General features: G+C 48.2%; 1 protein-coding gene across 1 annotated transcript in view; it reads right to left on the bottom strand.

The window, feature by feature from the left end:
• Nucleotides 1–13,560, bottom strand: part of PDZRN3 (PDZ domain containing ring finger 3) — a 240,000-nt gene extending 226,440 nt beyond the window's left edge. Inside the window, exon 1 of the mRNA XM_055342798.1 lies at nucleotides 12,752–13,560. Within this exon, the coding sequence (XP_055198773.1) occupies nucleotides 12,752–13,474 (723 nt within the window). The 5' untranslated portion in view covers nucleotides 13,475–13,560. The remainder of the gene's footprint in view (nucleotides 1–12,751) is intronic.
• Nucleotides 13,561–14,628: the final 1,068 nt, after the last annotated feature.

Raw genomic sequence — 14,628 nt, 5'->3', positions numbered from 1 at the left:
TTCTGGGTTTTGTAATTAATAATAGAAACTGCACAGTTACGTGGTAATCCAAGGCAGATGGCTCCAGTCTGCAATCTCAATTGATGGACAGAAGAGAACACACAATCGAATTTCTTAAGACTAGTTTTAAATCTTGTTTGATAACCACTTATTCTTTCTAAAAGTGAAAGAAAACAAAGAAATCTTATTACACTGCATTAACAATGATAGCAGCTCACATTTACTGGCCGCTTACTATGTGCCAGAAATTAAACACTTAGCCACTTTAATAAATCCCACCAATCTCATCGACCGGCACTATTACTACTCTCATGATACCAGTGAAAGAGCTAGCTAGTAAGAGTTCAAGATGGTATTTGCTCTCTGATTCTAGACCCCAATTATTCTTCTACACTATTCTCTTTTCATGTGGAATGTAGAAAAGAATGTCACGTAGCCCAACAATATCTGAGGTCCCTCTCAATATGGTTCAGTTGCTGGAGTTCCAAGAAGTTCTATAAAGGAACTCATGATAGGAAGTCTTACCCAGGAAACCAATGTCAGAACAAAACTCCACCTGTTCACGAAACTATTTCTCTCCCGAAAACCCAACCTGAGATGCCCAGACACCTAAGTCTGTACCCAGCCTCAGAGATCTCTCTCTAGGGAGAAGTGAGACAATGCCTGAGACACACCACTCCTCAGCCAAACAGCAATTTGCAAAGAATGTTCTGGAATAATCAGGCTGACCATTTACACTTTCTTGCCTGTCACAATCACCAGGGAGAAAAAGAGGTGTTTTCAGTTGTACAAGCATCTTGATATAGTCTGCTGTTTAGGAGGGTTACAACAGGCTTTAGGTACCACTGGTTATTTTAGGACTGATTTATAGTAGTGAGCCAATACACCAAAGATTCACCACCCGAGGCTGGGCACAGAAGAGAAAAGCTCCGTCGGGGCGGAATTCCTCTCATTTCTCCATTTAACTACCAAAGGTAATTTTTTCTCAGACACTATGAACTTGATTCTGGCTTTTCCTTTCCATTCTTCCCCCCTCAAAACAAGCTTAACTACTCTAATTTCTAATTCTTCAGGAAAAAAGCATGAATAGAGAATTTAAACACCAGACCTTGCACCACACATTTACATGTTAACATTAATTCCTGCTTAATCATTTAACCTATTCCTGAGTTGAAAATGCATCAGGGGCAGCCCGGGTGGCTCAGCGGTTTAGCGCTGCCTGCAGCCGGGGGTGTGATCCTGGGGACCCGGGATCGGGTCCACATCGGGCTCCCTGCATGGAGCCTGCTTCTCCCTCTGCCTGTGTCTCTGCCTCTCTGTCTCTCATGAATAAATAAATAAAATCTTTAAAAAAAAAGAAAAAAGAAAAAAAAAAGAAAATGCATCAGGATAAAGGGCATTTAAATCATTCTTGTTCAATTATACTTCACCAATTAAAGAGACATATAAATGGCACAAGGGCAAAGGCTCCCATCAATGCTGCTTTGCTGACTTTTCATAGAGATAATGTTAACAAGCAGCTCTTTCATCCACAGGAAAATTTAACCAATATTGATCTGTTTGGGTAGCTTATCATAACCCATGCTTTGAAATTTTCCCAATGGCCCCATGAAGTAAAACAAAGAAGGGAAAGAGCTCCATTTCACATAAACAACTGATTAAAACATCAGCTTTTTGAAGCAGGCGTTGTATCCATGCTCTACACCTGAGAAACTGAGGCTCCAAGAAATTCGGACATTTGCTTAAGATCACACAGCTGCAAGGAGGGAGAGCCAGGAATCAAGGTCCACGGGACATCAAGGTCCACGGGATGCCAATGTCCACAGGACGCCAACGTCCATACTCTTTGTACTCTGCGGGTAAATTCTGGCACTATACCCTAAAATCCCTTTGCCTCACAAGACTGAGCCTTCACATTAAAATGTCATGAAGGATTAGACATCTAATTAGTTTTGTAATTAGAGTTTCAAGCAAGGTTTCTTTGGACTATGTAATAATAGTGACAAAGATTAAGAGTGTCCATTATACCATGAAGGGTATCATAAGAGTATTATGCCCCCGACAGGAACGAGGTAATGGTTAAGATCTTGGACTCCAGAGTCAGAACCTGAGTTCAGTTTCCTCATCCACAGAATGGGGATAATAATAGTTTCTTCTCACATTACAGGATTATTACAAAGCATGAATGAGATAGACAAGTGCCTCAGCACAGTGCTTGGCCAACAGAAGTGCTCAAGATACAGACAGGGCATAGTGTGTGATGGATACTACTGCAGCTCAGCAAAGAGGCCGTGGCACTCTTTAACCACATAAATTACTCTGCCACAAAATCCAAGCAATAAAAAATGTCTAATCCCAAATTAACTTAGTATGTCTGAGGCAAGTTTGGGAGAACTGGGGCCTGAAGTTAAACAAAATAGGATAATTATATACCCATTACACCATCTGGCCATCTGATGGGGGTTCCTTCCATGTACATGTCTTCCCCCCCCCCCCAAGTCTGGAGAAAGACTGCCACACTCTAGGAGGGATGGCTAAGTGCCAGTAGACAGTTTTTATTCCAGAGATGGGAGCAGGAAACAAGTAAAGAAGACAGTGGGAAGCAGCTCAGCCTGGACCTTCAGTGGAGTAGAGCTAGGACAGGCAAATGATACTGACCTGGTGGGATACAGGGATGAGGAGGGGAAATCAGACAGAGGACATATCCAGGTCTGAGGGAGGTGGCCAAGGGCATGAAGAGGATGAGGGAACAGGTGCTGGCCCACAACAGCATAGGAGTAGCAGTAAGTCCAAGAACCTGTGGGCTTGGAGAGGGACAGTGAAGCCTGAAGCAGCTGGGAAGATGGGGAGCTAAGGGTATTTGGGGTTTGCTGAGGCACTCGGACTGCTCCATGTCCTACCAGATTAGTGAGGCTTGATGGGCTGGGAAGAAAAGGTAAAGAGTAAGATGACAATCAACAACAACAAAAATGAAGGTGAGCTTGCACCTCCTTAGCAGCTTTCCCTAGAGCTGCTCTTATTCTATTGCTCTTCCCCAAAGGCATGTGTCTCTTCCCTTCAGGAGACAGAGACCCCTCACCAAAAGCTGGGTGGCAGATGGAAAAGGCAAACTCCAGCTGTACTCTAGAGTCCAGTGACAGCACGGTTTGTTTCGGGGGTGGGGTGGGGGGTGGGAATGGAAGCTCCCAGCCTCCATCCCAAAACCCAGCTCACTAGCTGGGCCCCTAGTACACTGTAGGCCCTCCTTGGGAGGTGCTGAGGTCTTTAAGAAAGAACAGAGATATTAGCCTTGGAGGAGATATGGGCACCATGCCCTAAATAATGGCATCAATAGTCTACAGTATTTACACCAGTAAGTCACAGGCAGAAACGGAGGCTCAATGCTCAGAAACACAATCACTGACTGCACCAAACATACCCTTTGGTATCATATTTGAACAAGTAACTACGGGATCAAGGTTTAAATTGCCCAAAACACAATCTACTCAAATTTCAGCTCAAGGTCTCAGTGGACAAGAATCTGGGGGGAAAATAAAAACACAGGGGAAAAAGCAAAAATCAAATGTACTTTGTCAAAGTCACCTTATATGGTGGCTGGGTTTTTTTTTTTTTTTTTCTGTTGTGTTTATGTCTGTGTTCTTAAGTGTCCAAGAACATGAACTGTCTTCTATAGGCAAAGTCCCTTTTCCTCTTAGATTTACTGTTACCATCCTCCGCCAAACAATCTGGCCTCGGAAGCTTGGAAGCATGCCATCTCCTAATCTGTGTGGTGGCCCCCAGAGCCCATCCATGCCACTGTCAATGTGGATTCTTTCTAAACACTCCTTTCTGCCCAATGATGGGTGTTCCCCAATTACTGCTGTTGTGGGACTCACAGCCGAGAACTGGCTGGACTGGAAAGCTGCCCAGCGGGTTCTGAGAACTGTAATTGACTGACCGCTAGTCTGTGTATCTGGGGTGACATGACACCTCTCAGCCTCAGACTATGCAAAGCTCTCAGAGAGTCGCACAGCTGGGAACCAGCTCTGTCTGGTGACCAGTGACAAGAAAGCACAAGAATGTGCTGCGGTGGGGGCTGGGAGACCAGTATGCTGAGCTGGCTGCCAAAACTGCTGCACTCCAGAGATGAAGTTGTCTTCACTCCCTACACTAAAATGTTTTTGTCCTCTTTGTCATTCAAACTATGTTTCCAATGGTGAAGCACCTTGCGCCAACCTCCTCCGGAGAATTCAACCTCCGGTTCTAAAGGAGTGATGTTCTCGATGTTCTCAGATGAAGACCAGCAGGGAAAACTATTCAAGCCTCAAACTGAGGGCAGTCATGGGGTTGATGCACATGAACTGAAAATGGTTGAGACAATCAATGGAAGTATTAGTGGTATGTACTGGTCACCAAAATAAGTGCAGCGAAGACAAGAAGAGGCAAAGCACATGGAGAAACAGAAAGGGGCAAAGAAATAGCTTTTCCGGAGTCATTATAGCTCCAGAATAGTATATATAAACTCATCTATAAGCCAAACAAGTTATTTTTGGAAATCAGTGTAAGAGAAGTATTCCCTTGGCCAAATATACATATTTTCCAGTCTGCAGCTATGTTTAAATAACCTGAGAAATCCCCACACACTTACTTCTCTATTCCCATGAGTTTGATTTCAAGTTTGTACCTCTAATTTTTGTCAACTCATCTCTTTCCTGGTGACCATCCACAAGCAATACTTCACACCAAGAAACAGGCAAGAACAAACCTGATTTATAGGGCTACAACATTTTCACATTTCCACTTGATGGACTATAAGGTAGTTTTATTTAGTCTTTGAGATGTAAACCTTCCATCACTCAACCTGAAGCATTTTCCTCTGCAAATCAGAACGCAGGGCAAGGCTACCCAGCGGTAACAGCCTAATTTCTTGCTTGCAGAAAGGCAGGCGCTCTGCCCCACTCACCTCCCCCGAGCTTGGTTAGTTCTGGTGAGACAGAAATACACCTAACAACCCCTGAGCCCTCATATTATTCATGAGCCTAATCCTCCTCCTTCCCAAGGTAGCCCAGGGCTGCTACCCTGACACAGTGCAACTGACCTGCATATTCCTCTTTCACCCAGTTCCCACCACCAGAAACTTGTCAGATAGTAACCCAGAGAACTGGTCACTCACAGCAGTGCAAGGCTCCCAATGAAACTGTGACCCTCTGAGCAAAAGCCCCTTTCCGCATCTGCATTACATCACTTCAAATTTCTAATGTTTCTTCAGCACTTCATTGAAAAAAGATCTAAAAACCTACAGGTGCCAGGCACTTAACAGATGTTCAATAAATGCTCCTTAAGTCTCACTGTGCACCTGACATAACATCATCTGGTTTAATCCTAAAGCCAACTCTATCAGCTCACATATTATTATCCTGTTTTAGAGATAAGACAAAGCTTACAGGAGGTTGCAAAAGACCTCCAAGAGGCCCTCAACAATGAGATAGAGGGAACACACGAACCCTATTATCACGGACTCCAGGGTCTGAATCCTAACCACAGACCGACCACCAGCTCAATTCAGGATACTCTGAATCCTGCCTGTTTATATAAGGCCCACATCCAACCCTGAGCCACAACCTGAAAAGACCGTGTCATCTCCTGATCCGTGTTCAGCAGAGACAAGGGACACCTAAAAACAGCTTCTAGAGAAATTCTAAGGGTGACCTCTCCACCCAGGGCTCATTTCTACATACCCACTACCCATGAGAGAGTTCAGCCCTGCCCATTCCTGGGGGGAAGAAGCTGCTGCAAGCTCATTCACACACAGGCTGCAAGGTATCTCTATCCCTAGGTTCCCTGTGAAAATATATACGGAATGCGTGAGAAAGATGGATGCTTGTGTCCATCTGTTAGTTATTTTCTTTACAAGACTAATCATTATGTTATACCACTTCCCTTTTTTATTGGAACAGGCTTATTAGAACACCATTAGTTCAGGGGGGACAGAAGCTAATCTGCAGCAAGAAAGCTTTACTGAACAAAGAATAGTAAGACTTGCATTGTGTTTTCAAAAACTCCAGTGGGTGTCTGATTGATCCCATGGGTTAAAGCTGTTCAAACTGGCCTTTGTATCCAGGAGTGCCTATCACAGTGCCTGGCAAGCTATGCATTAGGACATGAGGAGCTAAATTGCAAGAATACATTAGGAAGGATTTCATTTTCTTCCTACCATCAACCACTCTTTAAATGACTAGCATGAAAATTAGAGAAATGAGTCACTATTCCATCCAGGATACCATCTCTTTAATTCTTTTTCATATGTTTTGTTGAAATCGCTTTCGTAGGATGTTCTATGCTCCATGTGTTCTATACTAGAACTTTGAAAATGGGAATTACGGCACGGGAAGAACACACTTCACCAGCATGGACCAGAAGCCATCAGACCAACTAAATAGAGCCGAAGGAAGATGCTGGGAGAAGGTGTTTAATTTTCCAAGCCTCTGTTTCTCCATTTATAATACGGAAAGTAATGGTTTATGGGTACCTACCTCCATAGGATCTTTCTGAGTATGGAATAAAATGATGTACCTATACCTCCAATTAACATAGTGCTTGCATATATAATAAGAGTCCTCTGGAAACATATATAAGACTTCATAGGAAACACTGCCTCAGGGGAAAATGCTTTTCTTATTATGGTGATAGTATATGAGCCTGGAGTCGGATGCTGGGTTCAAATCCACAATCTACCCCATTCCACTATCATCTTTCATGAAGATACTAAAATGATCTCCTTTCTCACTGGTCTTTTTGCTTCCATTTTTATTCCCCTTTATTTTTTTAAAATATTTTCTGTGAGAGACGCAGAAAGAGGCAGAGACACAGGCAGAGGCAGAAGCAGAAGCAGGTTCCTTGCAGGAAGCCTGATGTAGGACTTGATCCCCAGACTGGGATCACGCCCTGAGCCGACGACAGATACTCAACCACTGAGCCACCCAGGCATACTGCAAATCCCAGTTTTATACTGACAATCTGTGTAATTTTTGGCCTTAACCTAGCTTTAATCTAATCTGTTTTATAATCTGCCTCTTTTACCAAAAAAGGAGATCTACCTAACGAAAAAGATGGAAAAGCTCACATATGTGCATACTTAAGGCACCCTAAGTGAATAATATTTTTTCTTTTATGCTCCTTGGTCTATAGTCTAACACAGGGATCCCTGGGTGGCGCAGCGGTTTAGCGCCTGCCCTTGGCCCAGGGCACGATCCTGGAGACCCGGGATCGAATCCCACGTCGGGCTCCCGGTGCATGGAGCCTGCTTCTCCCTCAGCCTGTGTCTCTGCCTCTCTCTCTCTCTCTCTCTCTCTCTCTCTCTCTCTCTGTCTGTGACTATCATAAATAAAAAAAAATAAAAAAAATTTATAGTCTAACACATAACTGCCTTATAGATATTTGTCCATCTAATAATTTTAGAGAGGCAAGCGACATTTCCCAGGGCAGAAAGGACCACTTAAAAATGTGTATCACCGGAATTCCCAATTCAAAACTTTGTTATAATCATGTAATCCAGTGTAGCAAACATATTGTAAACCATATCTTAATTTTTTTTTTTTTTTTGTAACACTTAAATGAAATGGATTGACAGCCCACAATGCCTTCAGCTGAGCTGGGCTGTTTTGTTAGATGCGCTATGAAATGGTTATTTGCTGAAGCTTTCCAGAAACAGAAAATATACTGAAAGGTGAACACTCTGATAGATACATTTCAAAGTGTTTGGACATCTGGAACGCCTTTTGATACAATTGTCTATTAGACTCACTTACCTCCAGGAGTTCTGAAATGGACAAAATCGTTTCTGGGATTTGGTGCTTGATACAATTTGATCTGGGTGGATCTAGCAGAACAAAAAGAAAGCCTCCCAAAAACCTGGGAACAATTTTGTTAACTTGGGGGTCACAGAAAAACTCATTCTTTTTCAATACGAGCTCACTGTTGGTTAGCAATCTGAAAAGTTGGGATGGCTGACAAGACAGCCTTTTCAATCTTGAGGTCACCCACTGAACAAACACATACTGAGAGCTTACAGTGCACATGGCAATCTAGTGCCCTGAACACAGCTCTGCAGACAGACGTGCTCCCTCCTGGAGAGACAAAATAAAGAGCCCTTGCAATTATTAGGTTACAGCTGTGGTAAGTACCACTCAGGAGGAGTACCAAAATGAACATCTCAGGGTACCAGACTTGGTCTGGGAGATCACAGAGAGCTTTGTGGAGATGGTGATGCTTGAACTGGGATGGGAAGGATGGAAAAGTTATCTAGTGATAAGCAAACCCTAAATGCTGACACAGAGGCAGAGGCAGGAGGGGAGAGTTGGAAAACTAGCAGATTACCTAGTGATTAGCTGGAAAGACTGTTGCTGGTAGAGAAAAGAGTGCGGGGATGCGGGGAGAGGTTGGGACATATTAATGGAACTGCCAGAGAGCACTAAAGCTGGGAAAGAGAGAATAAAGAGGTTAGGAATACAGGCACACAGATGATGACTGGTAGGATCCAGAGCATGCTGGACCTTACAGACACGCAACAGAAACTGGAAGGCAAATGCAGGGTTTAAGAAGGAAAGGTGCTATCAGATTGACGTTTCTAAGAGATTATTCCTGGTGCTAGGTGATAGCAGGGAAGCAAGAAGGTATGTAATGGTAGCAGCTGTGACCCAGGCAAGAGATGCTGGTGGCTGAGACCAAGACTGATTTTGTTCCCTGGGTGACATCTGGCAGTGTCGGGAGACATCTGTGATTATCACAACTTAGGAAGTACTACTAGCATCTAGGAGGCAGAAGCCAGGGATGCTGCTAAACATCCTATAAAACAATGAGCATTGCCCCCATCCCAAAACACATACAACTAACAATTATCTAACCCAAAATGTTCATAGGTGGAAGTTGGAAAACCTTGGTTTGGACCACGGTGATCCTTTGATGGGGATGGAGAGCAGTGAACAGATTCAGTAAGTGTTTTGGAGGCAAAATTAAGAGTTACTGATGGACTGGATATAGAAGTAAAAGAACAGAGAAGGAAATCAAGGACAGGTCTCCAGTTTTTCAACATTTCTAAGAAAAGTTATGTTCAACAACTTTCCCTTTCTCAGAAAGCCAGAGAAGTCTGCTGTGAAATGCTTTTGTTCCCAGAAATCAGGTGGGAAAAGAGGACGGCAGCAAAACTCTAACTTAAGCATACTGTCACCAAGTCGGCTGTAGCTCAGATGTGGCTTCCTATTAAAGATGCCTGTCAGGCCGTGGTTACCTATTGTATAACTGCTGGGTTTTATAACTTTACCTTGGTCTGTGCTAGGAGGATACCAATACATGGTTGTCTATGGCTACACCTGAATCCAAACTCTCTATCCAGCTGAGCAGCTACTCAGCATGACAGGTCGACCAGCATCACCTGGGAGCTTGTGAGAAATGCAGACTCTCAGGCCCCAAACCAGCTGTAATGGATCGACACCTTTATGAGCAAGCCTTGGGAATCTTGTGTTCTCCAGGTGATTCTGATCATAGGGAGGTTTGAGAAGCACAGCCCCCAGTACCCGCTATAGAACAGGAGACACGGCGCCTATGTAGGTACAGCACAGACAAACGCTCAATACTCAGCTAGTGTCAAAAACCTCAAAGTTAAGATAGTTTAAATAATGCCAGATCATTTCGTGGAACAAGGTCTGGGCCTTGAAGGGCTGGTATTTAAAATCTTTCGAGTGTTTCTTATCTACTTCAGCTTCTTACAGAGATAAACATTAGGACTTATTACCAAAAAAAAAAAAAAAGTGTTGTGCATGAGAGTTTCCAAGCAATATAAATCCTTCTGCCTTTTGGAAGAGAATAAACAGTACCCAGCAGGAGCAGAGAGTTGGCCAATGAAATAAACAAGTTCTTAAACTGCTCACAGTGGGAGAGGTTTTTCTGGCTGAGGTAGGAACAGCAAAAGCTTTCAGCAAGGGCCATGGAGGGTTAACTGTGGGGCTTTTAAGAGGTGCAAGCTTCCCCAAGGCCTCAGCCAGGGTCTGAAGCCAGGGAAAGGACCTTGTGCAGCCTGCAGGCCAGGCCATTCTTGGCTGTCCTTGAGGCTAGCATGGAGGCGCACAAAATTCCAAGTAGGGCTCCAACTCCACAAGGGAACTTGCTCTGTAAGCTCAAAAAGCAACATCTTGTTCCTAAACTTAATACCCTTGATTATCCTACTGGTTCACCCAACACAGCCTCAAAAACATCCCCAGTTCAGATTCAAGTATCGTATTTTTCGATTCTGAGAGAGGGTTTACCCAAACACTCCAGAAAGAAAACAGAAAGGCAAGAAGAAATAATAAACTAGCTTAACAATGAATGATGTATAAACTCTGGGGTAGTGAACGGCTTATTTATAAATAAGCATCACTTAAAACTACGCAGGAAGTCCACATGACAGCATAAACAAGAGAAACTCAGGAACTCCTTTGCCCCAAACCCGGCGCCTGCTACAAGACCAAGCTTTGCCCTCTGTTTTGGTGACTCGCGGGCTCACACCAGTCTTTTGTAGCCTGTGCGGTCCTGGGTGAGCCTCCAAGTTGTAAATATTTGCCCTTCACCCAGAGCTGGCCAGCTGCTGAGACTGCAGCTGACAGGCCAGGGGGCCAGGATGAGGGGGTGGGGAGTGGGGAGACAGAAAACTTGCAGGCCTGGTGTGCTAGTAGAGAAGAGGGGGTTGGGAGAGGGCTGTGAAAGGCAAAGCAGATACAGGTCCCTGGGAGCCCCTCAGGCATGTATGTTCTCCTCCACTGCAGCCATATGGAATAGGCAACCGCATAGTGGCACCAAGCCCCTCCGTGTTTGTACCAAGTGGGGCCTTTGCAATCAGGAAAACCCTGGTTCTCAGCATGTGATTTTGTGCAGCACACACCCCAGCCCCAGACAACACCTGATAATATTTGGACACATCCTTAGTTGTCACATCTTGGAAGGCAGGATGGGAGTCACCATGGTATCTACTGGGTGAAGCCAGAGACGCTGCTAAACATGTTACAATCTGGAGGACAGCCTCCTATAACAGAATGGTGGGGTGCAAAACGTCTAAGTGTCAATGTATCCCAAGGTTGGTAGCTCTGATGTAGAACCTGAATCCCCCACTCCGTTCTCTGACGGAGTATGGCTTTGGACAAGTTCTAGGACTGCTCTGAGCCTGCCTCCTCCCTCTCAAAGGATTAGACAGATAATGCCTGTGCTTCTCACAGTTGCTGGCACACAATAAACACTCAAAAAAAAAATGGTACTTGTGGTTACACTGAGGCAGCACAGTAGTGCTTAAGACCTGGGGCTGGTGGGACACTTGAGTGGCTCAGTCAGTTAAGTGTCTGCCTTGGGCTCAGGTCACCATCCTGGAGTCCTTGTCAGGCTCCCTGCTAAGAGGGAAGCCTGCTTCTCCCTCTCCCTCTACCCCCTCCCCACTTGTGTTCTCTGGATCGCTTGCTCTCTCTCTCTCCCTCAAATAAGTAAAATCTTGAGAAAAAAAAAGACCTGGTGCTGAAGAGACCAGCACATGAGAGCTCACTCTGGCACTGAAAAGCTGTTTGTTACCCAGAACCAGGCACGACTGACCTTCCCTAGAGCTTGGTTTCTTCATCTACAAAATGAGAAGCATCACACCTGCCTCACTTGATTAAAAAGGGAACAACTGAGAAGTACTTAACATAAGGCCTAGAGCAAAGCCTTCGCTAGCGCTAGCGGGGGGGCCATTGTAATTACACCAACTACCAGCACAAGGGGATGGCTCAGGGGGAGAAGTTAAAGATAACTGCAGGCAACATTGGCGGAGCCTTCGCTCTCTGTCAAACTCGGTGCCAGGTCTTTCAAACACTCTCTCCCTGAAGGCTGACAACCACCTATTTTACATTCAGAAAAACTGAGGCACCTGGAGGTTAAGCCACACAGCCACCTGGCTGGCTAGCAAAAAGCCTAAATCCTGAGACAGTTCCAATTCCTGAGGACTCACGCTCAGTTATTCCTCTATTCTGTTTGGTGGCGCCTCCTTTTTTTTCCTCTTTCTGGAATCCCCGGATGAACGCCACAGCCGGTGCCACATCTCTGTGGACCCGTTTCTAACTTTAGAGAGGCTAAGCAGCTTGCTCAAGGTCAACCAGCTAGCCAGCTAGCAGGCAGCCAAGCCCGCGTCTGAATCCAGCTCTCACTCACTCCAGGGGCCTGTCCTCTGAACTTACTCAGAACTGTGTGGTTTCGTTTACCCTCTCTGGAATCCCCAAGGATGCACGGATATAGTTCACCCCGCGTGTCAACATCTCATCCTGTGCGCCACGTGTAGAAGGGAACTTTCCGACCTTAAAAGGGGGTTATCAAGCAACTTCTCCCCCTCCCCCTCCCCCTCCCCCTCCCCGCAAGATCACGGAGCTGATGAGCCGCAGAGCCCTTGGACACAGTCCTGACCTGGAGGCTGCACTCATCCTTGCTCTACGCCCACCGGCAGTGGGCTCCTTTCGGTCTCTCCAGACGCCCTGGAAGCTGCTGCAGCTACATTTCCCCCCTGGGCACGTAATCCTCCGGGGACCACGGTTTCCAAGCTGAAGCTACTTCACAACGACGGTGCAACAGCTGGTTAAGCCGTGGAGGAAGGAGGCAGGGATGCTCCTGGAAGTGCCAGGCATCCCGGTGCCCAGAGGAAGCGGGAGGGGGCCCCTCCCCAGGGCGGGGGGGGTGGAAAAGGGGGGGGCGCGGCAGGGGGTCGGGGCCCGCGGCGGGCGCCTACCTTGCCGCCGGGCGGCGCGGCCACGCAGCGGCTGAGCGAGTCGAGACGCGCGCTGTACTCGGTGAACTTCTTCTGGTAGCGCAGGGCGGTCATCTGCAGCTCCAGCTGCGCCGCGGCCAGCTGCGCCACCAGCGACTTCTCGCGCTTGCCGGCGCGCAGCGCCTCCTTCTTGAGCGCCTTGTGCAGCGCGCCCAGGCGGGCCTGCAGCGCGCCGTTGTGCGCCCGCAGGGCCCGCGCGCAGCAGTGGCCGCCCGCGCGCTGCTCGCCGTGCGTCAGGGGCAGCCCGCAGCCCTCCTGGCAGCGGCCCACGGGCCGCGCGTCGCACCCGTCGCGCATGTGCGCCTCCACGTCGCGCCGCAGCAGCACCTGGCCGCAGCCCGCGTGGCGGCAGCGCGCGGGCGCGAAGTCGCAGCGCTCCAGGTGCTCGGGCAGCTGCTGCAGCTTGACCACCCGGCCGCAGCCGCGCGCCGCGTGCGCGCACTTGATGTCCAGCTTGAGGATGAGGCGCTTGAGCGGCAGGACGTGGTTGAGCTCCTTGGCCGACAGGCGGCCGCGGCAGCGCGCGGGGCAGCTGCCCTCCTGCACCACCCAGGGCAGCACGCAGCCGGCGCAGAAGACGTGGCCGCACGGCGTGGTCAGCGGGTCCTCCAGGACCTTGCGGCACAGCGCGCACTTGAGGTCCGGGTCCACGTCGCCGTCGAAGCGGTCCAGCTCGAAGCCCATGGTGGCGGCCGGGGCCCGGGGTCGCCGCCGGGCGGCCGGCCGCCCCCCCCCCCTCCCTGCGAGGCAGCCCAGACGCGCCGGCTGCGCCGCCCGCCCGCTCCACCGCTCGCTCGCTCTCCCCGGACTGAGCCTAATTGCTCCAGACTTCCTCGGAAAATGCCCGAGGAACAGGACTCCTCCGGCCGTATATGCGCGAGCGCGCGCGCACGCACATCCCGCCTCGGCTGCCTCCCCCCCCCACACCCCCGCCCCCTGCAGCAAGGAGGAGGCCAGGAAGGCGGGGGAGGGTGGGGGCACCCAGAGGCTGGCTGAGCCCACCGGCCCGCCCGGGACGCCAGCCGGGGCCCTTCCCTCCGGGGACTCCTCGCTGCTCTCTTGCACTTTTCGCTGTCGGATACCGACGCGGGCCCAGAGGAGCGCTCCAGGCTTGGAGCCGAGGCTGCTGCCGTCGCCCAGACGGGCTCTCCTGGAGCCCCTTCCGGGGCAGACCCTGACTCTTTTAGTCCTCTCCCCCGCCCCCCTCTTCTTCTTAGCTGTTGGCGGAGAAGGAAAAGTATTTTTTTGGAGGCCCGCTATGTCCGCACTTACGGTCTTTATTTATTTCATTTCAGGGAAAGTTACAGAGCCTGCGGAACGCTCCAGCTACTACGGTTCAGACCGGAGGCTTGGCGGACCCCAGGGTCTGGGCGGCCCGAGGTTTGCAGGACTCGGGGTGCAGATGTGCAGGGGTGAATGGCGGGGACCAGGGCTCCGAGCCGGCTGCCGGGTGCGAGAGGCTGGAGCGCTGGCTGCGGCCGCTCCCCTGAGCACCTCTGGAGTGTCCGCGCTTCTAAATCGGTCCCTTTTAAAAGTCATAAGGACAGTGCTCCGAGGGAGTATTAGCGCCATTTAAAAATCATTTTACTAAAAAAAAAAAAAAAAATTTCAAATAAAATAAATTTAAAATAAAATAAAAATTAAAAAAATAAAAATGATTTTACTGCATTACAGAGGAAGTAACACACTGGCCCTACAAGGTTAAAAATCGCGCCAAGTATAGATCTTAGAGAAATCCTCCCATAACCCACCCCCCACCCCCACCCCACCCCCACCCCCACTCATGTGAACTGTGTTCTTTCAGTTCCCCCCCCTTTGTGTATACTTTGTTATAGTTC

Source organism: Nyctereutes procyonoides, unplaced genomic scaffold (genome assembly GCF_905146905.1).
Source record: "Nyctereutes procyonoides isolate TBG_1078 unplaced genomic scaffold, NYPRO_anot_genome, whole genome shotgun sequence".
Taxonomy (NCBI): Eukaryota; Metazoa; Chordata; class Mammalia; order Carnivora; family Canidae; genus Nyctereutes; species Nyctereutes procyonoides.
This window is presented reverse-complemented; position numbering and strand designations above follow the sequence as displayed.